Source organism: Pogona vitticeps, chromosome 1, assembly GCF_051106095.1.
Source record: "Pogona vitticeps strain Pit_001003342236 chromosome 1, PviZW2.1, whole genome shotgun sequence".
Taxonomy (NCBI): domain Eukaryota; kingdom Metazoa; phylum Chordata; class Lepidosauria; order Squamata; family Agamidae; genus Pogona; species Pogona vitticeps.
The window spans coordinates 52,671,855-52,699,660 of NC_135783.1; the positions used below are offsets into that span (position 1 = coordinate 52,671,855).

General features: G+C 42.1%; 2 protein-coding genes across 3 annotated transcripts in view; one reads left to right on the forward strand and one right to left on the reverse strand.

The window, feature by feature from the left end:
• Window positions 1–12,202, forward strand: part of QPCT (glutaminyl-peptide cyclotransferase) — a 34,490-nt gene extending 22,288 nt beyond the window's left edge. Inside the window, exon 8 of one of the 2 annotated variants that reach the window (XM_072992720.2) lies at window positions 12,130–12,202. The gene's annotated coding sequence lies outside the window, so the exon portion shown is untranslated. Of the gene's footprint in view, window positions 1–5,112; window positions 5,704–12,129 lie in introns of those variants that run through there. The other variant, XM_020788142.3, reaches the window with a different exon arrangement.
• Window positions 962–27,355, reverse strand: SLC30A6 (solute carrier family 30 member 6). Its single transcript, XM_020788121.3, has 14 exons — window positions 27,245–27,355; window positions 25,998–26,084; window positions 15,267–15,351; window positions 14,394–14,436; window positions 12,244–12,309; window positions 11,233–11,313; window positions 10,606–10,641; window positions 9,748–9,842; window positions 8,817–8,865; window positions 6,088–6,207; window positions 5,895–5,997; window positions 2,753–2,800; window positions 1,697–1,765; window positions 962–1,475 (listed from the first exon to the last, which is right to left on the reverse strand). The coding sequence occupies exons 1-14, from the start codon at window positions 27,245–27,247 to the stop codon at window positions 978–980; spliced, it is 1,383 nt and encodes a 460-aa protein (XP_020643780.1). The 5' UTR covers window positions 27,248–27,355; the 3' UTR covers window positions 962–977.
• Window positions 27,356–27,806: the final 451 nt, after the last annotated feature.

Genomic DNA, 27,806 nt, shown 5'->3' on the forward strand with positions numbered 1-27,806 from the left:
TCTTTATGAGCAGATACTTGCCTACTAGACTCCTTAAACTAGATAGGAAGGCAGAGCATATACATCTTTGTGGTCAAGGGAAAATACCATATTATAATGAATGAAGGAGAATCTACATAGGCTCTGGTATTACTGCCCTCCTGCACAGAGCACAATGTATTCATTTACCACTGAGTATATATTTCTCATACTGGAAATAAATCAGGTAGACCAAGGATCTACCATTTGCAAATGGAGATATAGACCTATCTAGTAAGACTGAAGGGAGAATTCTTGAAACCATACATCCAACAACAGCTCACAATACAAAGAATACTAATAGATTAATCAAAAGCATCAGTTCTTCCTATATCCTTCCTTTCCACTTTTCTAATTGTACTTTTAAAATCAGAGTTCTATGAAGCAGTTTATTTTCCAGGACACCATTAAACATAATGCAGAAACAAGCATTAATCAACAGATGTTACAACCACAGAATATCCAACAATACTCTGGTATAAATATATACCCTTTAATGTTGAATTGAATTTTAAGGGTGTCATTTCGATCTTCAAGAGATCATTTTTCTGAGACACTTTTCCAAGAAAGAAAAATGTGATTCCTAATTGGTTGTACGATTATATCAGAGGCACTAATGTTTTAGGAGAACAGAGAAATTTATCTTAGAAAACAGGCCACAGAATCTTACTTCTTTGATTATTTGAATCTTGCAAGAGCTCCATTCATGCAATATGCTATAATCATTTATAAAAGAAGCAACTCAAATATAAAAACAGTTTACTGCTCGTAAAGTTAAAGAATGACAAGTGAATGGCTTCACATTTAAAGCATGAAAATCGCATCAAAGATGAACACATGGTTCCACAATCGCTGGAGATATTTTATCCCAGCCTTCTAGGAAATTTTAACTGTCTTGTAGAAAAGGAATAAAATGGTGGTGGTGAGGAAATCACACAATAAATATGGAAAATAGTTTATTAGGGTCTGGACTGACCTTGCGTGCCAGTTCCAAATCTGTAGGGAGTGTTGATTAACCCAGTCCTGAAACCCTGCATTGTCCCCATTCCTGGCACTCCTAATCCATGAGTAAAGACACTACTATAAGGAGTAGTTCCACTCTTAAAGCCTAGTCCAGAAGGCCTTGCCTGAGTATTTGCAAGAATGACCGGGTTCATATTTTTGCCTGGCGTATTAAAAGAGAATTCTGGAGGTGGACTGCTTGGTTTTGCTGGAGTAGATGTAGCAGGGCTGGAGTTTTCTGCAACTTTTAGAGGTGGCATGGGAATTATGTGATGATCTGAAAGACTCAGCATATTGTTTGCAATTGGTCCAGTGGCTAAGGTAGGCCTGATCCAGTCATCCTTGAAAATCTGAACAGTCAAAATTGATACTAATGTATATAACCGGTTGGTCACATGAGCAAGGACCATTTGTTCATTCGCATCTCTTCGAATTCTTACATGTACTGATCCAGCCTAAAAAGTAAAAGAAGAACCTCATCAGTCCGCTGAGCTTATATAACTAGGCCATTAATTGAGAAAGAGTAAGCATACATTGGATAACTTAAAATACATACTGTCATCTCTGATTACATGAGAAATTATTGACTTTTATAAAATGAGCTGTGTTGTTAAAAATAAGGCTTTTATAATCATTTGCATCTAAAGAAAAGGTATTGTAAGAGAAAAATACATACTAGAGAACCAAACCCCAATGTCCAGAAGTGTTCATTTCGAACTTCTAAGACACCATCCAAAGTAGAAACCTGGGGGAAAAAACACAAAAAAGTAACACAAATATTTATTTATTTATTTATTTATTTATTTATTTATTTATTTATTTGTTTGTTTGTTTGTTTGTTTGTTTGTTTTTTGTTTGTTTGTTTGTTTATTTATTTATTTATTTATTTATTTATTTATTTATTTTCAATATTTTAAAACCACACCATTATCAGTGGCTTCTGAGCGGCGTACAACAATATTAAAACTTAAAAACATTAAAAACATTAAAATGCACAATATAAAATATCCTGTATTAAAACAATTCTTAAAACATTAATATTAATAAGTCCTGCTGCTCATATGGCCATCTAGAGAATACTGTTTAATTAAAATGCTATATTAAAATACTAATGTTTCTAGCTGCTTAGTAAGATAGTCCCAAAAGTTTCATAAATAAGCACATTCATTTAAGGTCAAAGAGCCTTTCAATATGAATACAAAAGATCATGATGAAAATCTGAGCCGCTTTGGGTCCCTTGTTGGGAGAAATGCAGCAGTTTTAAAAGAGTACAAGACTGATCTAAACATTATCCTATATCTAATTTATTAGCAAATGTTTACAACCATCATTTTTATTTTCTTATCCCACTGAAACATGCATATGTTCTTCTGAATGTTAACAACAGGCTAAATATCCTATGCATGGCATTACCTAGTTCACACATGAGCACTGTATTTCATACACACACAACTAAAATGCATCACCAAAAAGTTTTATCTGTGAGGCAGATTAGAACAGCAACAGATTTTTATTCTACCCTTTTATAGTTACCCGCTTTTAAAGCAACAATCCTAAATGCAGACACTAACATCAGAAAGCCCTCTAAAACAGCATCCCATAGATGAGAGTGGCCAATATTTGAACAGAAGTATCTCCTCCACTGCATATGAAGAGAAGCATTCCGTATGAACCCACTGGCAGAGGCAGCCCTGGTCACTGTGTACCAATGCACCATTTTATTCTAACTAACCTCTCTTATAAGTTTATCCAGCTGTCCAATGACATGAGGTGGTGTAGTCTGGAAAAACAAGATACCATGACAGTTATTTTAAAGAACAGATCTGTTTGCCACGGAGATTTATTTTTATTCATTTATTTCAAATGTTTTAATACCACCTTTCCAGGCATAGCCTTAAAGACATTGACAGTGTTTTTAAAATTTCAAACAAATATAACATACATTAAAGCAACACCATAAAGCATTTGACAAACAAAAACATTCCTCCAATGTATAAGATAAAGATAGGCTTCCATTCATTTTAAAATAGACTGTAACATCTAGGTCTCTTAAGATGCTTTTAAAAAGCAATTTAAATCGGCAATGTGACTGAACCCTATGACAGAAAAGGTTCTGCTACTCAGCAACCTAATACAATGTACAGGTGCATCTGAACTGGTCTTTGACAGTCAAAGTAGATACTAGGGCCTTATGGCCCAGGCATGTTTATACAAGAACAGGTAGATTTTCGAATAACCTGGCCCCATGGCATTTAGACTTTAAAAGTGATCACCAACACTATCAACTGGCAGTTAATCAGTGCAGGTGTAACAGAGTCAAGAGTTTTGTGTTTGGATTGTGTGGCCCTCAAAAAAAATGCTGACAATTGTATTCTGTACGGGCTGAAGTGCCCTTAACCTGATCTCAATACAAATTGCAGTAGTCTAGAGCCTGTATGGATTCAATTAGAATGACAATAATACAAAAGACAACCAACTGTGACATTCAGTTGTTAACAGTTCTGATGAACTATGAACAACGGAAGTATCAGGGAACTAGCTGGTTCATTTATGTTAGATAAGTGGAAAAGATAAGCATTATTACCCCAGTATGTTTCTTCCAAAAGAAACACTGAATGGGGCAGTAGTTTATGTACAGCAATCTTGTTGATACAGTACATAGAATAAGAATGTACTGAACAGCATGGTATGAGTTGTCAATCTGATCTTTTGCAGCTCACAAAAAGGGAGAAAATTGACTATCATTGACATTTACTCCACTGTAAATTAGCCCACAACCTGTATGTGTGATTTACATAATTACAGCTACAAAAATTGAACCACAGTGCTTTATTAGTGTGGTTCCATTAAACACTGAAGATCCATAGAAAATTATGGGTCAGCAAGTGTAAATCGTACTACTACTTTGTAGTGAAGGCTCGTATCATTACAGAAATGAGTGTTCAGTTCTAGCCAGATGTGTCTATTCCTTACAGAAGAGACATGAAAAAATGGGAAAAGGCAAAAATATTCATCAGGTTTTTGAGGGAACTTTTCATTTGTTTTATAATATTTCATTTCATCTGCCTTGCCTTGCTCCAGTTTTTTTCTTCAGCCTGACATTCAACATTCCCTGGCTTGTGGAGATCATTGAAATACAAAGCAAAGATTTATAGGTTTGTCTTCACCGCTCACTAAGCATGTTTATCCAGACAAAATCATCATTATTATAATCAATCAACAGAAATACTGTATAACAGACTAACTGTGATATTTCAGCGTGAAATTTTGTGGATACATCCACTCCTTCAGAAATGGATGTATTAGTGAAAACTCATATTAAAATATATCAGTCTTTTTAAACGGAGAGTACTTTCAAGGTATCACTTTGTAATCCTTCAAAAAATGAAAGAACCTTACTGTACTTACAATGTTATCTTTTTAAAGAGTCAGCCAAATTCCCCTTACTTGCAAATCTTTTCCTGCCTCAACCATTTTAAATGTAGTCTGTTCGTGAGAGAAACTGTCTTTTCTTCTTTATATGTACAGTGGTGCCTCGCAAGACGAAAGTAATGTGTTCAGCAAGTAGCGCTGTCTTGTGAAATTTTTGTCTTGTGAAAAGCGGTTTCCCGTAGGAATGCATTGCGAGGCATCAGTCTTGCAGGGGAAAAATCGTCTTGTGAAGCATACCCACAGAAGAAGCCGTCTTGCGAGGCACCACTGTATTTAAACAAATCTCTAGGAATTTCATCGTTTTAGAAATACTGAGAAATGTTTTCTTTAGGTTTTTTTTTTGCTTTGGGCCATTAGTCCTGTGAATATTTATTGCTAAAACCACAGTTTTCTGAAGATTAATTTCATATACTGATACACTGTATAACTTAACATCTGTTATGCATATACCAGTGCAGTTATTCACTTTTGGGAATGAGTAGATAACTAAGTGATTTTGATCAGTAAAGAGTGACTGAGAAAATAAGCCTGTACTAAGATGACAGATGGACTATAAAGAAGGCTGACCGCCAAAGAATTGATGCTTTTGAATTGTGGTGCTGGAGGAAACTCTTGAGATTCCCCTGGACTGCAAGGAGAAAAAACTTATCCATTTTGCAGGAAATGAACCCTGAATGCTCACTGGAAGGACAGATCCTGAAGCTGAGGCTCCAATACTTTGGCCATCTCATGAGAAGAGAAGACTCCCTGGAAAAGACCCTGATATTGGGAAAGTGTGAAGGCAAGAGGAGAAAGGAACAACAGAGGACGAGATGGTTGGACAGTGTCATCGAAGCGACCAACATGAATTTGACCCAACTCCGGGAGTCAGTGGAATACACACTATTACCAGTGGCTTCTGGCGTGCTTTGGTCCATGGAGTCACGAAGAGTCGGACATGACTTAACGACTGAACAACAACAACAACAGGATGACAGCTGGTAGCAGCACAGAAACTATGCTGAAGAAACAAACTACAGAGAGGAAGTCATTGTAATCACTATAAAAGCATCTCCATCTTAGTCTCAAGCATCTTTGTTTTTTTACAGATTCTTTCAACATGTAAAGCTGTTCCTAGATCTCTAATCTTAAAAGTAAGTGGTCAGCAAATGGTTCTTGTGGCAGCACCTGTTTTTCTCCCTACATCTGCTTTCTAAGTGTTTAACAATTTCTAAACATTTCATAAAATTAAAGTGTGTTTGTTTGTGTGCACATACATTTTAGGAAAGCTATATATTGAAAACAATTATACATAGCTGACATTCTCTGATATATATTGAACGGCATCAGATACAGCTTTCTGCCAGCTTTTTTTTTTTGTTCTGTTGCTCAAGCTGGTGAGTGCTCCCAATCTTGGCTACACTCTAATATACCATTACAAAATGGCTTCTCTATTGCCTCACCTGTAGTAATACCTTGCCACTGTAGACACTCATGGGATACATGGTACCAAACGTCATCAAGGCAATAGCTACTGCAGAAGCAGTATCAACAGCAAAATAATTACTGAAAGAAACAAATGTAACATTAGAGGGCATATCTATTTTCCAGGATTAAATATATATGAACGTAATTATTAAATTCAAGATTACTTACTTAATTTCAATTAGCATGTATGTAATGCAAAGAGCTAAAGCTCCAGCAAGGTCAATCAAGATAAAAGGATTCATGCGTGGGAGAAAGATGCTACTCAAACCAGGGATTATACCACATATGCTAAAAAAAGAAAAAGAAAAATAGTATAAATTAGAAATGTAAATTGCAAAATAAATAGTGAAAAACATACAGTGAACATCATTGAGGTATAGTGGATAGAATAACTAGTATTCAGGAGACCCTGCATGGCAAGGACATAAAAAATTATTGGAGGGGGGAGGTTCCCTCTAAGGCACACACTTGTGTGTGCACACATGACCATCTTCCTTAACACAGCTTTCCTCCTCCTCCTCTACAGAGTGATTGTTTTCATCCCCTTTGGTTCTGGTCATGACGGAACCCCACACACTCAAGGATGAAGTCGCTTGAGAGACAGAGATGGAGCCCTGCCAAGCGAGGCTGAAATTAGAGGGTACTCTAGGGGGAGGGGGTTTAATGGTAAAACCACTCCTTAAAATAAATCACATAACTTTAAAGTGTAACACGATGGCACATAACACACTTTCTTACAGCAGCTCTCTGTAGACAGGGAGACACAACTGGGACAGCTGTGAGCCTTGCTGCTGAATGGTGGGGTTGGGGGTGTCTATACTTAATTGGAACATTATTCAGCTTTTTATACTTCCACGCTTTGAAACTGAATCAAGGGCAAAGCTACATTTTATTTACAAGTATTCCCTCACAACTTCAATTAGTGTTGCAGTCAAAATGATTTGGAAAGCCAACAATCCTACAGTTTTTGGCCATGTAATCTAAAGCAAAACCTTCACACAAATGATCTTATTTGAATGTATAGATCAACTTCAGAAAACCCATTCATATGCCAGTACTATCAATTAAGCTGGTGGGCATGAGAAATAGGTCATTTCAGTCAGGCCCTAGTGTATACTTTCAAAACAGTTTTCAGAAAGGATCTAAACTGTCAGTGTGCTGCTTGCCTCACTGTACTGGCTGGATTGCTCACTGGCTTAGATATCTGGCTATAGAGCCAGAGGCTGGGAATTTAATTCTCCACTCTGCCTCCTGTGAGAACAGCCAGCCTTTGTGGCCTTGGGCAAGCTGCACACTCCAAGGGTGCCTACTGAAGAAGGGAATGGTAAACCACTTCTGAGTACTCTCTACCTAGAAAATTCTGTAAAGAGTTGCCATCTCAGAACTGGCTTGATAGTATGCAATTTTTACTTATTATTTTTGTGGTATTATGTTGCTGATATCTTAAAATGTCTGTCTGAACATATCACTTTGTGATGACTATCCCACAGAGGAAAGCTGGGGAAACATGTGGCATTCCAGATATTGTTAGACTGCAATTCCCATCAACTTTAACATAGCTGTTTGTGAGGAAAGACAGGACATGCAGTCCAACAACGTCTGGAGGGCCATAGACTCCCAAACCCTACCTAAAAGGCAAGATACTGTATACAGAATCTAAATAAGCCTATTTGGTCATCTAGTGATATGTATTTCAAGAAACTAACACCAGGGCTAAGACTCAGTACATTAATACTGGATTGTGAGGCAAGAGTTCAAAGGTTGGAAATTCAGTAATACAGTATTTGATTCTTCACCTTTTCATAACTGGCAAGATAATCAGACATGCCAGTCAAAATAGAGACATATCTAATTCCTCATGAAAACACAATTATTTGCACATCACTTATAGCATCCTTCACATTGATGAGAAACAATTTAGTGATCTCCTCCACAGAATTCCCCCAAATATTTTTCTGAAAACAACTATGTGTAAACAATGTGTAAACAAAACAGAAAGATGATATTTCAGTTGATCAGACACCCACAGCAGGATAGTAGAGTTCTCAAATATATATATATGATTCAAAGATGGCAACAAAACAGAGGAATGAAGAGGGGAATACGGCACAGGATCTTTGCTGTCTCACACTCACACAAGAAACAGACTGCTGTCAAGGTACCTTCAGAGAATTGTATTTCAAAATAACTTTAGCACAAAAAAGAGCAAGATTTGCATTCACTTGAGTTTGTTTATAACCCTTTCAGATATTTTTAATTTAATTCCTACCTGAAACATTTCCTGGAACCCTGTCTGCCCAGAGAACGTAGTATGGCTAAGACAGCCAATTTAGTATACACGTCCCAGTCTTTAAATCATTGATTGCTCAAAGCTAGATGAAACACTTTACAGCTTAGTACGTTAGCACTGCACAGACATCACATATCATGCCTGTTAAATAGTACCTCTATCCATGCAGCAACTATTTTTACAAGAAGGCCATTTTAAATGTAAAGGTTCTCTTTGACATTTAGTCCAGTCATGTCCGACTCTAGGGCACGGTGCTCATCCCCGTTTCCAAGCCACAGAGCCAGCGTTTTGTCCAAAGACAGTTTCCGTGGTCACGTGGCCAGCGTGACTGGACACGGAATGCCATTACCTTCCCACCGAAGTGGTACCTATTTATCTACTTGCATTTTTACATGCTTTCGAGCTGCTAGCTTGGCAGGAGCTGGGATAAGCAACAGGAGCTCATTCCATCATGTGGATTCGATCTTATGATTGCTGGTCTTTGACCTTGCAGCACAGAGGCTTTTGTGGTTTAACCCACAGCGCCACGACGTCCCAGCCATTTTAGGAGGAGTATAAAAGTGTACTGCCCATAAGTCCCAAATTACCATATCTATCTCTATCTTACCTCCTGCTGAGATCGGCAACATGCTCCTGAAGCCAGCTTGTACTTGCAGCTACATGAAAACAGAACCACCAATTATCTTCAAGAAAATACTTATTAAATCATAGTTACAAACCCAACTTTGCTAGAAATCTATATCTAGTCATCTTGTTTGACATCATGCAGGTCCAAGACAGTATTTTATCTCAGAAAGTAAATCATCCTCTATGGACCTATGAAGGCTCTACTATCCTACCAATAGTTGTGAATATTCTGCCCTTAAACATGCACAACATGTTATTCTAACAAGGGTTGTCAGGAAATTAATTCAGTACTATTTGATTCTTCACCTTTTCATAACTGGCAAGATAATCAGACATGCCAGTCAAAATAGAGACATATCTAATTTCTCATGAAAACACAATTATTTGCACGTTACTTATAGCATCCTTCATAGTGATGAGAAACAATTTAGTGATCTCCTCCATAGAATTCCCCCAAACATTTTTCTGAATCCTGTATAATCCGTAGTCCAGTCAGACTTTTATAAGAAAATTATGGAATATATGCACCATTAGTTTACATCAGTCCACTTTGTTATTTTGCCAATATAGCTGCACTGTTCTTAGTACCACTAGTAATAACAGGATCAGACCGCCATCACATGATGATGATGCATTTCTCCCAACAAAGGACCCAAAGGGACACAAAGGAGGCCCATTACAAACAGCACACAAGACTAACCTGCACTGGTACAAGCCAAGATTCAGATGTAAATATCAGAGTCAGACCAAAGGACTAATATACCAGATTATCTATGAAACTGGATACTCCCTATGCAATTCTACTCATGAATGCAATAGTAGTTACACTACGCTTCCAAGTCATGTTTGTGAACCCATGAATATTCAGTAGTATTAGTTAGGTTGTTTTTCCACACTTATTTACTACATACCTTCAGAAACGTAAGCAAAGGGTTTATTTCTAATAGACAACATCGTAAACAAGTTGAAAGAGAGTGCCACAAAGGTACCAACCAACAATCGACCCCTGGAAAAGGAAAGGAGTTTACCTTCATTTTTCATGCCACTCACCAAGACACTATCATTTACTACATTACCATTTCTTCTATCAGCTTCTGATTGCCATCATATTTTTAGTCTTATTCAAATTATATTTAATGACATCTAATTGAAGTAAAGAACTGATTCCTTTAATTGAGTGCTTTAGCATAACCTATTTTTTAAAATACAAGAAAAGCAGGTTTATACATTATATACTAATGTTCTCCTATAAAATAAATATACATGAGCTTGAAATCTGCAGCAGCAGATGCTTTTAAAAAGTCACCTTGTTCAATTAGTTAAGTATATGAATTGATGTATTAATGCAGATACAGTATAGTTATAATACATTTTTGCCACTGACCTCATGTTCTGTCAGCATAAGCATTATTTATAGATCTATGCCTCAAACTGTAGCACTATGTAAAATTAACACTGTACTAATATTTTATTATGTAAAATTAACATTAAAAGACTGTACAGGAGCCTTAAACAGTAACACTGCAGCCAAAACTCTTCTCAAGACCTAGGTTCAATCCCAGATATCCAGCTCAAAATACACTCAGTACCCTCCTTGCTGGGTGGTGGTGGTATTATGTAGCCTGCATAACTAAATTGTAAACCACCCAGAGAGTGATTTAAGCACTATGAGGCAGTATATAAGCAGCACACTTTTCTTTTCTTACTAGGTATGCCACTTTATTGCCATAAAATTTAATTTCGGACCTCTGTATGTAAAAACCACTTACGTATGAATTTCTGGTTGTTCTAGAAACCGCTCAGCACTACAAGAAACAAGAATCACAATGTTACAATTAACACATTATTACTTGTTTCAATAAATTTGTCAGCTACACATTTATACATTCTAGTATAAATCAATATGCTACAAATGAAACATCCTACCACTGCTTGGAACTGTGCTAGAAAATAAAAATAACTGTCTTGTTTCACTGGAGTTAAGTTGCCCTTGTTATATATATATCTTGATCATAAATGCAAGCAGCATATATATTCCAACCTTTCTCTAAGTATAAAAAGAATATATATTCCTACTTGTCTGATGGAAGATGGCAAAAACTGAAACATTTTGCTTAAATACTTCTGTTTGTTAATCACTTATATGTGTCTCTATAGCAGTGGTTCTTAACCTTGGGTTACTCAGGTGTTTTTTGGACTGCAACTCCCAGAAGCCTTCACCACCAGCTGTGCTGGCTGGGGTTTCTGGAAGTTGCAGTTCAAAAACACCTGAGTAACCCAAGGTTAAGAACCACTGCTCTATAGTATATTTTTAGCAATTAACTACATCTCTGAAAGAGATCCAAAATAATATTGATAAAGGTCCAGTCTAGATCTTATTATCTGTTTATTCCTACCTTTCCTTAAGTATAAAAAGTGCTCCAAGCTGTGCCAGAACGGTAGAAGCAAATACTGCTAGGACTTCAAATCTTTCAAACCTGAAATTTTGAAGAACAAAAATGTTAAAATCAACCTGAACATGTAAGAATATTTATCAGCAAGTTAACTTTACTTGAAGACTAAGCAAACCTGAACTTTCACTAGAAGTTAAAAATGATTAAACTAAATCACGAAAAGATTCACTAGAAAAAAGCAACAATGCTGGGAAAAGTTGAAGAGAAAAGTGGGATACTGTATATATCGGACAATGGATTGAGTCAATAAAAGAACTCATGGTCTTTAGATTATATCTTATCTCTCAATGATGGGATGTTTTGGAAGTCATTCGTTCTTGTAATTGCTGCTGTTATGTAACATCAAATAACTGCCAACTTACAACAACGTTCATAGGATTTTCAAAGTATATGAAATAGCCAAGGGCTTTATCACTGATAGCCCTACTGAGTTTTCATGGCTGGGCAGGGATTTGAACCTAGTTCTCCTGACACTTTGTCCACTACACCACACTGATGTATTTCTTTTTCCTCAGGCAATCTGTTAATACCTCACAAATTACTAAAAATTGTATTGGGTCTTCATAAACCTGATAAAATCACATGCCTGATATGACCCATATAAGGGCTGTAAGTCAGTAATCTCATACTAGGGTCTATTTGTGATGGTCCCAACTCAAGCAGTATCTAATTTCTCCACAACGAACGATTCTAGAACTATTTTATATGTATTGATTTTATTTATTTGACTTTTATACCGCCCATCTAGCTGCCAAGGCCACTCTAAACCTAAGGTACAGTGTTGTTCTGATCTTCTTCAATCTGCCTAAAAATTATTTATGGTGGGGGTTTTTTTTGCAGGTTCATAAATGGATTTTGATCCCTTTTTTAAAAAACCCTCTTTATCTTTATATCAGCTTTTAGAGAAATAAAATGAACTTCCTATGTTTTCAAAATATGTGCATAATCACTTACCCAAATGAATAAGCTGGGATGGGCTTCTTCATCATTATCCAATAACTTATTAGGCATGTTATTAAGCTAAAAAATAAAAACCATAAAGATTCATTCAAATAAGTATAGTCTAACTATTAAAATAGTTTACTCTCACATTTCAAAATATAATTTCCCATTAAGTTTCTTTAAAAATGAAACCTTATACATGATAAGGAAGTAAACTGCCCTATCAATAAAACTGGTACCGCAGTCTCAATCAAGGACTACGGAGCTCCAGGTATTTATTTACAAAACTTAATGCCACACCTTCCAAACAACTACACAAGCCTACAAGGAAAAGGGATACACAAACATAGGACTAGAGGAAAACAATTAAGATTCCAGGGCCTCTGCAGGATCAAAGACAGAATATAAGTCTATACTTTTATTTAACTAATGGGATCTATGTCAAAAGAGGCAGGGCCTTCCTGAAGTGAAAAGATACCACCACTGTCCCTCTCAGAGATTATGGCTATAATGCTCCTCCTAGAATGCAGCACTTAGACAGTTTCTCATATTTTGAAATCAACAGTATAGCCCACCAGATTGGAAAATTGCTACATGATGGGCCTTAGAGATATGGTTATTAACAGGATTTTGGCCAGTATATTCTGTCTTCCAGAAAACCTCTGTTTTGCTGTACAGAAGGGTCTGGCAACACAATGTAGAAAGGCACTGTAATATCATGAGTACAGTGACAGACATTTAGGACTGCAATTCTACACCCCCTTATCTTGGATAGAGTAACCTTTAGCTATTTCTCCTCTTCTGTTATTATTTTTGAGGATAATTTATTTCAGATCAACTTGAATGAGATGTTTAAAATTCTCATGAGAGAATGTTTTATGACAGCAAGGAGTGTGTTTACTTGTTTAAGTTCCTGAAGATGAGAAACTTGTATACTGCTTTTTACTCTGTTATCCAGAAACATAAATTGTTGCAGCCCTCTATTTTAAATCAATCATGTGCCCTCAATAAAATTCTGACTTATTCTGCTCATCAGGAATTTACCACATAAATGCCTTCCTGCTGTGATGAAGCTTTTTCCAATGAGAATTCCAAACATTCTCATTCAAAATGATATACTAACATAAGATCTCTTTGAAAATTATAGCAGACATGGAAAAATTTCAGAGAAATTGTCATGGATACAAGGTACCAGGGATTGTGTATGCATCTCTTGCTTTTATAACACAAATGTGCAACAATCCTTGTAGCGGCCAGTGGCCCCCACAAGTTTCCATGCTTCAATTACAGCTGAGAAAACAATATGATAAAGTAACTCCTTCAACAGGGAAGGCTCACACAAGGAAATGCAGGCCACCAGGGAAGCTGCAGAATGTGTAATTGAAAGTGAAGTATGTGCAGCATCCTTGGCCATTTTTGTAGGGTTACAGTAAGCACAAAAATATATCCAAAAGAAACATTTTAAAAATTGGGATGCCCTTTGCACGGTAAAATAAAGCATTTATTGTCATACAAATGATACACAGGACTATTTATCTTTTTCCTGGAGGATAAAATTGTTATCCCTCATATCTGAGCTCATGGGGATAGAACTATATTATAAGCACAAAGTTATGACCATCTACAACCACCCCTTGCAAATATAATATTTCAAAGGCCCAGAGAAACTCAGGGCCTTTGAACTCAGAACCTGCTGAACTCAGAAGAATGACAATAAATAGTAAGCCAAAATTTATCTGAAAGTAATTGTCTAAGAAGAAATATTCTGATTTCCTTTATTCTTTTAATTCTTCTAGAAATAGAAAGCTGTTTTGCAGATTTATTTCAAAACCTTCTCCACCATTCTCCCCCCCCCCATAAGTGGCTGCCTCTGTAGCACATCCATTCCCTGTTATAAAATGACATTAAGTGGAGGTCAACAGGCCGCCAACTCTGCTGTTGTTGATGATGCATTACAAAAACAAAAACAAATCATTTCGAGTAGAAAAGGAACAAAGCCATTCGTTCAGCCACTGCAAATTCAGATCCCACATCTGAAAAAATGTTGGGAGAATTTTTTTTTCTTCCCCTGGAGAAATTTGGTGACATCCTTCTGAATTTCTCTGTCCACAAATGAGATGGGAACTTTCAAAAGGCAAATCATACATTGTTATAAAACCTACCTGAAAAGATCAAAGATTGTTAAGTAGGTATATGCTGTTAAAGCTGTGGAAAGAAGGTTTACACTTTATTCTCACAGAAATAAATGATCTAGAAGTTTCAAATTTGTGTCTGAAAAAAAACTGATACATAGACCTGCTTTCAATGATAAATTCAATGATATTGGGCTTTAGACTACGCCCTAAATAAGCACATTTGCTCTCAAGATATTCCTTTTTTCACACTGAACTGTAAGACACCTCAAAGGAATTGCAAGTGACAGGACTCTGGGAGTGATCCACTACAGCTGAAAGACAAGTAGCCACTAAAAAATTTGCAAGCAGCTGCAGAATGATCTATTCTAGTTCTCTCCTTCAAGTAAATGGTCAGAGAGGACAGGAAGGGACAAGACACCAAGTTCAATCTCATTCACTAGGAACAGTCACAGTATCTGTCCATGTCAATTTCCAACATTGGGAAATTTACTCCAGAATAGCAAAGGCATGGTGATATTGCAGCAACAATAGCTCCACAAAGTCCTAGATAGCAGCACTGTAATTTTGATGGAGCATCCATTGATATTTTACATTAAACTGTAAATGTATATAAATCCTTACAGACTAAATAATCCTACTATTTCATTAAAATCTGCCTGAAGAAAATTCCAAAGAAGTGATAGAAGGGAATACGCAGATGATCTAAAATACCTTTTGTGAATAGAAGGACATTATAAGACATTATATATTGCTCACACATCTATAGTTAATTTGATTAAGATTCAGCTGTCCAGTTCTTTTATAAACCAACAATAGGACTTGACTTTGCTCATTTTTCTATCAGTGCAAGATTCATTTTATTGTCATCATAACCATTTAAATGAAAAAAGAAAAACATACCTATGCTGTTTGTAGAACTGCACCACATAAGTAGGAAACCAGTACACACTATGTTTATTGCACCAAACAGCAAGATTTTCCAGGACTGCAAATGACAAATGATTAAAGGAATTGCTTAGGAAAGGAATCAAGATAAAATCTTATTGAATTTTTTTTGAAAAAGCTTTATTAAAGAAACTTATAACCCTACAACACACACATAATTTTGAACAAGCGATTTAAGCTACCATCAGTTTTAGTCCCACTGCAGATCTCAAGAAGGCAGTATCTTTGCTGGGGATTACTGTGTGCAGAACTGAAGTTTCGGACATGTTCATGGCTGTTCCAAGAGCTGCCTATCATGTGGCTCACGCCATAACCAGACACAGTACAGCCATTTTGCCAAACAGCTATGGCCGCTTCTGCAAATTTAGTTCCACACAAGAGGTACCAGAAATAACACTGTAGCATTTTCTGTGACAAATGCCATTGGTCACATCTGAATGACTGCCAAAGGCTTCCTATAATATGGCTTATGAATTCAGAGATAGTTATTACTACTATATTCTCCTCTTTTCCATCCTTCTGTCATGCATCAGCTTAGGAACAAATAATCAATTGAACCCGAGTTCCTTGTAGACATGCCAACCAGGAATTCTCTTTTTAAATTAGTTAACAGAAGAGGCCAAGAGGGCACAGATGGGATGGTTCTTGCTAAGCTGGGCGCACGCATACACACAACTCCATTTCTCTCTATGCAGTTGTCTTCCTCCTCTGTGCAGCAATCACATTAGGTTCCAGTCATAATGGAACTCAGCACACGGGGGGAGGGGAGTGGACACATGCACACACGCTGGGGCGAAGCTGAGAGAGAGAGAGACGCAGAGCCCTGCCCAGCATGGCTGAAACTTAGAGTGTACGTTGGATGGTGATTGTCTGAACCTACCCAATAGGCATGAATACTTACTGAAACAAAGAGGGGACCCTCAAGCTTGCTTGCTCGGTCACAAATCACTCACAATAATATGTTTGTAGCTTACGTTTCAAACAGAAAAATCAGCCATCACACCAGTGTACAACAAAATACAGCATCTTGAAAGTCAAAGTAAAATTAAACAGATAAAAAAGAATCGGAATTACACTATAAATATTACCATAAACATGCAAAAAATCAATTAATCATAAAGTCCCAAAACAGAAAGTGTTATGTTCTTCCTAAAAGTATAAAGTGCAGTCTTTTAACAACACAGCAACACACAAGGAGGATGTCCCTGTGAGGCTCCCAAAGTGGAAGCCATGGTAGGAGTGCCGCTACGCCCGAAGAGTAACAACCAGACTCAGACATCCCCCCCACCATCCCCACCGCGACGGGAAGATAGAGGAGTGGAGACCCCTGATTGGGGGACAGAATGCGGCGGAACCCTTACCCTGAGCAAGGGGGTGGATACCCGGGACCTAGAGGAGGTTATGAAGGGGTTAAAGATCACCCGCGAACCGGGACGAGTTCAGGCGGGAAAAAGAGGGGAGGAGATAGAAGCGGGGATGGGAGATATAAGGGAGAGGGCCAGAGACATTCCAGGCGGTTGGGAGTGGGTCTGGATGGAGGACCCTTGGACCCACAAATGGGAGCAGGTTCGGATTCCCCATGAGGAGGCAGAAAAGCGCCGACAGCTCGGACTAAAACCCCGTCCGTCCTACTGGGGAGAAACCGAGGCCAAGGAGTGGCGAAGAAAGCTGCGGGAAGAACGCGAGGCGGTCGCCCGAGAGCTGGAACGAAAACGACAATGGCATATCGCCGAGTTGAGGAAGCTGGGGGGTTACCCGGCCCTTGGGGTACCGAAGGAGGAGAGGGATCCTCCTGGGATGGCTGGAGCGGAGATGAGGAGACCTTACCCTTAATTTCCCTGGAAGAAGAAACGAACCCTGGTCTGGGACCTGTGCCGCCCTTAACCGGTCCTTGGAATCCAGAGACTACTAACCCCTTTGTACATAGTTTATGGACCCCCTCGAAACCTAACCATGGTCTCCAAACGTCTCTGAACCCTTTCATGGGTGGTGTACCGGAAGATGTTAACGTTGAAATAAATATGATACCTTTTGATGTTCCTTCTATGCCTCGTCCGTTTATTGAAGAGAGGACAGCACACCCCAACGAACCCTCACATATTAGCGCCCAACGTGGGGCTGTCAACTCCTCCTAAAGAGACAGACGGCTGGATGCGACAAATAACAGAAGGCCAAGAGGCACTGATGCGACAACTGGCCGACCAGCAAAAACTGATCATAGATCAACTACATAGAACGCAGTTAGGACTGACCACTAAAATGACAACGACGGAAGGCAGAAGTACTATCGCACATCGCCCACCTATCAAACTCCAAAAGATGGGACCCCAAGATGACCCAGCGGCGTTCCTAAACATATTTGAACGAGTGGCGGTTTCAGCACAGTGGCCAAAGGACCAGTGGGCTCTCATTGTGACCCCATACCTGACGGGCCTACCCCAAGAAATAGTGGACACGCTAGACCCAGAGGATTCAGGAGACTACGAAAAAGTGAAAACAGCAATCCTTAATACGTTGAACCTAAATGAGGAAGCCTACCGCAGACGTTTTAGGGAGCTACGACTGAAGCCGGGTATACACCCACCAACGGTGGCGCAAAAGATGAGAGTGAATGCCACGAGGTGGGTGCAACCGAAAGGAAAGACGGCCGAGCAAGTGCTAGAGCTAGTGATATTAGAGCAATTGGTGTCAACGCTTAGCCCAGGACCCAGGAACTGGGTGGTGAAACATAAACCAACGTCGGTAGAAGGCACTGTTACGTTACTGGAGGACTATCTAGGAGCGGAGGATCCATGGTCAAATCGCCCTGCGGCAGGGGCAGAGAAACCCCGGAGCAAAGACAAGATGGCGGAGGCAACGAACACAGGAGCTCCACGAGGGAACCAGATGGCGACTCCCAAGAAACAAGGCCCAGACCGCATTGAATATGTGAACACAACGGGGTCGCAGATTCCCCGCCCAACGATCACAACTGACCCCGCCAAGAGCAAGCTGGCACCCACATGGAACCAGGAAAAAGAAAAGATGACCGCGTGCTTCGGCTGCGGCCAATTCGGCCACATCCGGAAGTTCTGCCCAGCCGAAGAATACGCATGGGCCAACATATATGCAAACGCCGCCAAGGTGGGTGAGAAGTTCCATCCCGGGTGGGTAGTAACAGCGGAGGTCAACGGCCAGAGGAAACGGGCCCTGATAGACACCGGGTGCACCCGGTCACTAGTGCGAGAGTTAGAGGGACCGAGACTGGGAGAAACGGTAGTAGTAAGGTGCATCCACGGGGACGCCAAAGAATACGACACGGCCAGGGCAAATGTGACTATTGGAACCCAAGAGGCAACCTTGGAGGTGGGAGTAGTCCCCGGCCTAACCCGAGAGATGCTGTTGGGCAGGGACTGGCCAGGCCTAGAGGACTTGGCGCGACGAGCAGAAGATGGATTGGTGGGTGAAAAGGGCGAGGGAGAAGGGGAAGGAGAAGTAATGCAGTTGTCCAGAGATCAATTGAGGGGCCTGCAACAAGATGATCCATCCCTGAAGCCTTGTTTTCAGAAAGCCCACCCAGAGGGAGAAACCCCGAGGAACGGGGAAGGGTTTGAGGTACGCCAGGGGCTGTTGTACCACGTACGCCGGGGGGAACAGGGTGAGGAGTCGGCCCTGGTGGTCCCAGATCACTTGAGGAACTGGGTAATGCATTGGGCGCACGACTTGCCGGTGGCCGGGCATTTGGCAACACAGAAGACGTTGGCACGTATCCGACAAAGGTTTTTCTGGCCGGACATAGTGAAACACATCGAAGAGTACTGTAAATCATGCCCAGAGTGCCAACTAACGCAACCCAAGACCGGTCCTGGGGCTGGTCTAATACCTATGCCACTGGTTGATAGGCCGTTCGATCGCATTGCAATGGACATCGTAGGGCCCTTAACTAAGTCAGAAGGGGGACATCAATATGTGTTAGTGATCATTGACTACGCTACACGGTACCCTGAAGCCCTCCCTTTGAGATCAACCACGGCGAAAGTACTGGCTAAAGAACTCTTGGGGGTATTCTCGAGAGTGGGGTTTCCGAGGGAGGTATTGACGGACCAAGGGACTAATTTCATGAGCTTAACGTTCAAACAGATGTGGGATCTTTTGGGGGTCAAACCCCTACGGACTTCCATTTACCATCCGCAAGCCAACGGCTTGGTAGAAAGGTTCAATCGCACCTTGAAGGGGATGTTGAGGAAGGTGGCGATGGAACACCCCAAAAAATGGCACATGTTTATTAACCCTTTAATGTTTGCAGTGCGAGAAGCCCCTCAGTCATCGACGGGTTTCTCGCCATTTGAATTGTTGTACGGGAGAAAGCCAAGGGGGATACTAGACCTAATACGTGAAAGGTGGGAGGAAGGAGAAGATGCATCACGGAATGCCCTGCAGCAAATAGTAGAGATGAGGAATAATTTGAAGATAGCCTGGGAGGTGGCCCAGGAGAATCTAGCTCAAACGCAGGGAAAACAGAAAGATCGTTACGATAGGAAGGTGAAGCCCCGGGAATTTGAAAAGGGACAGAGGGTACTGGTGTTGTTACCAACGGAGACTTCGAAATTCTTAGCTAAATGGCATGGACCTTATGAGGTCCTGAGGCAGGTTAGTGAGGTAGATTATGAAGTAGAAACCCCAGATAGGAAAAGGAAGAGACAGGTTTTTCATGTGAACCTACTAAAAGCGTGGGTAGACCGTGAATGCTTCTTCGACGGGGAGGCTGATGATGAATTGGGGCCTGAAATTGGGGAGATGCAGGAGGAGGAAGACATAACGGTGGGTGAAGTTCTTACTCCCACCCAAAGGGAGCAAGCCATCTCCCTGAAGTCGGAGTTTCCCCAAGTGTTTTCTAAGATCCCGGGTCAAACGAACTTGGTCGAACACAACATTGAGACCGACCCTGGAGTGGTGGTAAGAGAAAACGGGAGAACCTGGCCCCACCATGTAAAGGCGCTCATGGAGAAGGAAGTAGAAGACATGTTGAGCATTGGGGTGATAGAACCCGCCAAGGGCCCATGGCGAAGCTTCCCAGTGATCGTACCCAAACCTGATGGGTCCTTGAGATTTTGCGTGGACTTCCGGAAGGTGAACGCGGTTTCTAAGTTTGATGCCTATCCCATGCCAAAAGTAGGGGACCTATTGGACAAATTGGGGAACGCACGCTTCCTGAGCTCGATCGATTTAACAAAGGGATATTGGCAGATTCCCGTGAGAGCTTAGGATCGAGAAAAAACAGCTTTCTGCACCCCCAAGGGGCTCTTCCAATTTGTTAAGATGCCATTTGGGCTCCATGGGGCGGCCGCCACCTTTCAAAGGCTTATGGATAGGTTGTTGGAATCCCAGAGAGAATGGGCAGCGGCCTACATAGACGACATTATTGTTTTCAGCGCTAGTTGGGAAAAACACCTATTTCACTTGAGAAGGGTGCTCAACGAGTTAAAAAAGGCGGGCTTAACCATTAATCCCAAAAAGTGTCGAATAGGGTTGGATAAAGTAGAATATCTGGGCTTCAAGGTCGGTCAGGGTGAAATACAGCCCCAGGAGGAGAAGGTAACGAAGATTTCCAAATGGTATAGACCAAGGACCAAAAAGGAGGTACAGCAGTTTTTGGGATTAATTGGTTATTATGGACAATTTATACCTCAGTTTGCTTCCATAGCAGCCCCACTCACGGATCTTACCAGGAAGAGGGCCTCGGTTAAAGTTAAATGGGGCCCGCCCCAAGAAAAGGCCTTCGAAACGTTGAAGGGGATAATTTGTGAGCTACCCATCCGATTTTCCCCAGATTTTTCTCGCCCCTTTGTGTTGTTCACTGATGCCTCCGATCGAGGTCTGGGAGCGGTGTTGTCTCAGGTGAGGGAGGGGGAAGAGTACCCTATTCTGTATTTGAGTCGGAAGCTGAAACCCAGAGAAGAAAAGTATGCGGTTATCGAAAAGGAAGCTTTAGCCATTAGATGGGCCACTCACGCCTTGAAATATTACCTACAAGGAGCCCCGTTTACCTTGGTGACAGACCATGCCCCCCTCCAATGGTTGAACCGTATGAAAGAGACTAACCCCAGACTTACCCGTTGGTATCTAGCCTTGCAACCCTACTCGTTCACTGTTCAATACCGAAAGGGTAGAGAACATTCTAACGTAGATTATTTCTCCCGGCAGGGACCGTGGGCGCGGAGCGAGGAGGAGCGAGCGGCACTCTCGGATGGGGGGGTATGTGAGGCTCCCAAAGTGGAAGCCATGGTAGGAGTGCCGCTACGCCCGAAGAGTAACAACCAGACTCAGACATCCCCCCCACCATCCCCACCGCGACGGGAAGATAGAGGAGTGGAGACCCCTGATTGGGGGACAGAATGCGGCGGAACCCTTACCCTGAGCAAGGGGGTGGATACCCGGGACCTAGAGGAGGTTATGAAGGGGTTAAAGATCACCCGCGAACCGGGACGAGTTCAGGCGGGAAAAAGAGGGGAGGAGATAGAAGCGGGGATGGGAGATATAAGGGAGAGGGCCAGAGACATTCCAGGCGGTTGGGAGTGGGTCTGGATGGAGGACCCTTGGACCCACAAATGGGAGCAGGTTCGGATTCCCCATGAGGAGGCAGAAAAGCGCCGACAGCTCGGACTAAAACCCCGTCCGTCCTACTGGGGAGAAACCGAGGCCAAGGAGTGGCGAAGAAAGCTGCGGGAAGAACGCGAGGCGGTCGCCTGAGAGCTGGAACGAAAACGACAATGGCATATCGCCGAGTTGAGGAAGCTGGGGGGTTACCCGGCCCTTGGGGTACCGAAGGAGGAGAGGGATCCTCCTGGGATGGCTGGAGCGGAGATGAGGAGACCTTACCCTTAATTTCCCTGGAAGAAGAAACGAACCCTGGTCTGGGACCTGTGCCGCCCTTAACCGGTCCTTGGAATCCAGAGACTACTAACCCCTTTGTACATAGTTTATGGACCCCCTCGAAACCTAACCATGGTCTCCAAACGTCTCTGAACCCTTTCATGGGTGGTGTACCGGAAGATGTTAACGTTGAAATAAATATGATACCTTTTGATGTTCCTTCTATGCCTCGTCCGTTTATTGAAGAGAGGACAACACACCCCAACGAACCCTCACAGTCCCACTAAAACATGTCTTGTTCTTTGCTACCACAAGAAATTCCTTTCACTGAAGTATTAAAGGCTAACCTAAACATGAATATTTACTTTTATGTAACTCTCTACTCAGTAGAAGTGGTTACTCAGTATTATTACATTCATTTGATATAATACTTAAATCAGTTGTGCCGCAGATATTATGAGCTTAATTGTTCAGGTGACTATTGCTTGTGCAATTACATGCTTTAATGCTTTGTAAACGGAGGATAAAATAAAAATGTAAATACACACATTACAGTGGTGCCCCACATGACGACGACCCTGCATGACGAAATCGATTGATGGCTTTTTTGCAATCGCTATAGCGATCGCAAAACGATGGTTCCTATGGGTTTTTTTCGCTTTACATCGATTAGGTCCCTGCTTCGCGAACCATTTGTTCGGAAAAACGATGATTTTTCCAGCTCCGCAAAATGGCTTCCCTCCCTTCACAAAATGGGTGTTTTCTGGACAGAAGCTTCGCAACACAGGGATTTTAAACAGCTAATCAGCTGTTTTCTATAGGCGATCTTCGCTGGACGACAAGGTATTTCCCCATTGGAACGCATTAACCAGTTTTCAATGCATTCCAATGGGGATTTTTTTTGCATGACGACGATTTCACTGTACAGCGATTTTGACAGAGCGGATTATCATCGTCATGCAGGGCACAATTGTATTTCAAGCCAATATTAAGTTATGAATTCACCTTTTAGCGGTATAATTCAGATCAAAACTGAAACCACAGAACAGAGTTTTAGTGTCTCTGTCTCTCTTTTAGGAAGTTTTTATCCTCACAACCACCACTCTAGTTTTCTCTCAGCATTGTGTGACCCATGAGACCTGGGTGGGAGAGGAGGGTGGTGTCGCCCTCTCCCAGCTTTGTCCACCGGGGTACTCGGTCCAGCACCAATGTCGCCTGGAGGGCCGGGGAGGGGGAGTTGCTATAGTCTATAGGAGTTCTATCTCCTTGACCAGGCCTCCTATCCCTTTGAGAGGAGGTCTTGAGGGCCTGTATTGTGTGTTGGGCTTGCGAGACAGATTAGGGATTCTTTTGGTGTACCGCCCACCCTGCTGCGTACCAACAGTTTCCCTACCTGAGCTGATGGAGGTAGTCTCGGACCTGGTGTCGAGGACTCCCAGGCTGTTGGTGCTGGTGGACCTCAACATCCATGCCGAGGCTGCCTTGACTGGGGCAGCTCAGGACCTCATGGCTGCCATGACAACCATGGGGCTGTCTCAATGTGTCATCGGCCTGACACATGCGAAGGGCCATACCTTGGACCTGGTTTTCTCAACGGGACTGGAAAGTGGTGGTTTGGATGTGGGGGGGATTGGTTGTGACTCCATTGTCACAGTCAAACTTCCTGATCAAGTTTAGTCTATTAGATTCTTCTCCCCTCTGCAAGGGTGGCGGATCTATTAAGATGATCCGCCCTCGGAGACTAATGGATCCGGATGGTTTCCTGAAAGTGCTGGGGGATTATCCATTTGATATGGTCGGCGTTCCTGTCAAAGCTCAGGTCACTCTATGGAATAGGGAGATGACCCGGGTGGTTGACATGATTGCGCCTAAGCACCCTCTCCCTGCACGCAGAGCCCAGACAGCTCCTTGGTATACTTCTGAACTGCGGGCGATGAAGCGAGAGGGGAGACAGCTGGAGCGCAGGTGGAGGAAGTCCCGCTGGGAGTCCAATCGAACATGACTTAGAGCCGATTATCAGGCCTATTTCATGGCAAGACGGCTGGCAAAACGGCAATATTTCTCCAGCCATATTGCTTCCTCAGAATGTCATCCAGCAGAGCTGTTTCAGGTGGTCCGGGATCTTCTTCAACCGGGAAATATGGTGGAGGTCCTGGACTGCTCATCAGCTTGCTGTGATAAGTTTGCTATTCATTTTGAGGGGGATATCGCTCAGATTCGCAGTGGGTTGGACTCCACTGCTACTGCTAAATCGGAAGATGTGTCCAGCGTGCCGTGCTTAGGTCAAATATTAATGGATGAGTTTCAATTGTTGAGACCTGAGGATATTTATTTATTTGGACTTTGGATATGGACAGGGTGCTTGGATGTGTCCATTCTACCACCACTCCGCTCGACCCTTGCCCATCTTGGCTAATTGGAAGCTCTGCCAGGAGGGTTTGCACTTGGGTCCAGGAGGCCGTGAACACGTCTTTGAGAGAGGGAGTGGTCCCTACCGCCTTGAAAGAGGCGGTAATTCGACCACTCTTTAAAAAGCCTAACCTGGACCCAAGTCTGGTGGTTAACTACCGACCAGTGGCAAACCTCCCTTATTTGGGCAAAGTGTTGGAGCCGGTTGTGGCCGGGCAACTCCAGGCGCTGCTGGATGAAACGGATTTTCTGGATCCATTTCAATCGGGTTTCAGGCCGGGTTTTGGTACAGAGACTGCCTTGGTCGCCCTGTATGATGACCTTTGCCGGGAGAGAGACAGGGGGAGTGTGACCCTGTTGATACTCCTGGACCTCTCAGCGGCTTTCGACACCATCGACCATGGTGTCCTTCTGGATAGGCTGGCTGGTTTGGGAGTTGGGGGCACTGTTTTATGGTGGTTCTGCTCCTTCCTGGCTGACCGTGTCCAGAGGGTGGTGCTGGGGGACAGTTGCTCTGCCCCATGGTGTTTATGTCATGGGGTTCCTCAGGGCTTGATACTGTCCCCCATGCTGTATAACTTCTACATTGTCTGGATTGAGTTTCAATTTATTAACCCTCATCCAGTCCATTATCAGGTCCAGACATGAGTTCAGCACAGAAACCGCCTCACCTGGATTGGTGGAAAACGAGAGGTAGAGCTGAGTGTCGTCAGCATATTGCTGACTCCTCAGCCCAAACCTCCTGATGACCTCTCCCAGCGGTTTCATGTAGATGTTAAACAGCATGGGGGACAGTATTGAGCCCTGCAGAACCCCATGACATAAATGCATGGGGCAGAGCAATTGTCCCCCAGCACCACCCTCTGGACACGGTCAGCCAGGAAGGAGCAGAACCACCGTAAAACAGTGTCCCCTACTCCCAAACCAGCCAGCCTATCCAGAAGGACACCATGGTTGAAAGAGATCAAGCTACTCGGCACATGTGGAGAAAATCAGAACATTATTGCATTGTCTGGCTACCTTAAACACAAGCAGTTGTTCCACTGAGACTGCTCATGAGAATATCAGTAAAATACAGCTAGTGTGCTGACTCAACAAAGGAAGCCACAGCCTTTCAGCTGCAACTTCTGAGTTGTACTGTTAACACCATAACAGCTAGTGTTCAATGGACCACATGGTAAGACAATCAGTTACATAACCAGAACAATTATTTGGGAAAGGAGAGAAAAAGACAGGCAGACAGACCACAACATCATTCATTAACATTCAATTAGTATGAACTGGGTGCTCCCCCAAATTTAAATTAAGTAGTTGCATAAATATTTACAGAAGTTGTTTTTAATCAAGCAAGGTAAAAGCTGTATTTTGGAAAATGCATGTCACTGAACAATTTTATTTTTATCCATTGCAAAAGAAAACTCTTACCCTTCGATCAGCTGCTACTGATCTAAATTCCTGTGTTAATTTGCCAAGAAGGGATCTCTGTGATTTGCGAAACAAGTGTATTGTGCCCTGCAAACAAAAAAGCAACAATACTAGTCATTGTTTAATTCTTAATTTATAACTTCCTTTTGATGCGAGTCTGACTTCTGAACACAGGCCTTTAAAATACAGAAAACATTCTACTACTGCCAGTGATTGTGTCCAAGCAGACTACAATACTGATCCACACTGACTACCAGGAGTAAGCCATCTACCAATCAAATGTGAGTACAAGACAGCTGCAAACTTTTGAATTTTTTTAAAAAAACACGTTTTTAGGCCTTTAACAGGTGTGAAACAGGCAGAAGCACAACAGAAGTTCCCCATTGGGGATTTTTCAACTTTCTGCGATTTTTATCATATTTGTCCTCCAAGGACCTCAGATTCTCTGTTTCATAATTTTATCATTATTATAATTTTATAAAACTGAGACTGCAGTTTGTTCAGGGATGAACTTCATAATCCCCCTCATGAAGATTGGCTGCTACCCTCTCTCCCAGCCTCTCTTGACTTATTCTTGTCTTCATAACAGAGCTTGGATGTGCAGAAAAGAAAGGCTTATTTACTAAAACTTTACACCCGGACATCAAATCTAATGGATCAGGCTGAATTGCAATATTAAAAACCAGGAGGTGGCATGTTTTCTTTAAGAAAGAAACACAAGGACTGGTACATCCATTGCTGCTTGTCCTGCACTCTGGGATGATCAAGAACAGATCCTGCCCTTCCTCTGTGCGACAGTCTTTCCAGTATTTGAAAAGTGCTATCCTATCTCTCCTCAGTCTTCTTTTCTCAAGGCTAAAGGTGCCCAGTTCTTTCAGTCTTCCCTCACAGGGCTAGGTTTCCAGCCCCCTGATCTTCCTTGTTGCCCTCCTCTGAACTTGTTCCAATTTGTCAAACCTTCGAGAAACGTTTGGCTCTGGAAGAGGGTTTCGGGGGCTGTAGGTCTCCTCATCCTTCAGCTACCAGAAGGCACGGAATCCTCCCTTTAAAAAGTGACAGCAGCTTTGAACAACGGCCGTTTCCCTCTTCGTCGAATAAAGGGCAGCCAACCCTTTATTCGGAGACGGGAAAGTTGCCCGGGCAGGCCTCATTTCACCCTCCTCCCGGTCGTGAAGCCGCCTCTACACGTGCACCCAAGCTGACCGCCGTCAAGCATCACTTCTCGGGATGAAAATAACGCAACTCACCATGTTGAGGGACCCGTGGCTCCCCAAAGGGGCCGGAAAAGGCGGTTCCTCTGGGTACCATAGAGATAAGGAAGGAGTCGAACTAGCTGAAGTGTAATTGGTCGACGCCGGAAAACTAGGAAGTGACGCTAGTGTTTTCCCCCCCGCCCACTCTAGGTGTTGTGGCAAGCGGGGAGAATGCTCTGCGCATGTGCCATTGGTGAGCGAGGCAAGAGGAGGGGCGTTTCTATCCTGTGAAGTGGGCGGTCCTGGAGAACCCGCGGAGTCGATCCTTCGCTGGTCTGTCTCTCCCGGGGCAGAGCAGAAGGAGTTGTTCGCGTGTCCGTCCAGGACGACTTGGAGTAAAAACGAATGGCAAGAATAAATAAGGATGTCTCTTGGAAACAGTGGGAGCCATTTGAAACGCTGTAGAAACTAATGGAAGTGCGATTTTGAAATGGCTGAGCTTCATAGCAGTTGGCAGCAGGGACGAAAACCCTACCTAAAGCATTGAAATGGCCCAAATGTTATTTAAAAATAACTACTGAAGAATTCCTGCAGAATGAATGGCAGGTGTTGTTTC

Excerpts from the sequence above, each read along its gene's own strand:
- SLC30A6 (XM_020788121.3), bottom strand. Across the intron at positions 8,866-9,747 it reads CTTTGCTTACGTTTCTGAAG|CTGCAAGTACAAGCTGGCTT; the intron begins GTATGTAGTAAA and ends GTTTTCATGTAG. Across the intron at positions 6,208-8,816 it reads GTTGCCGATCTCAGCAGGAG|CATATGTGGTATAATCCCTG; the intron begins GTAAGATAGAGA and ends TTCTTTTTTTAG.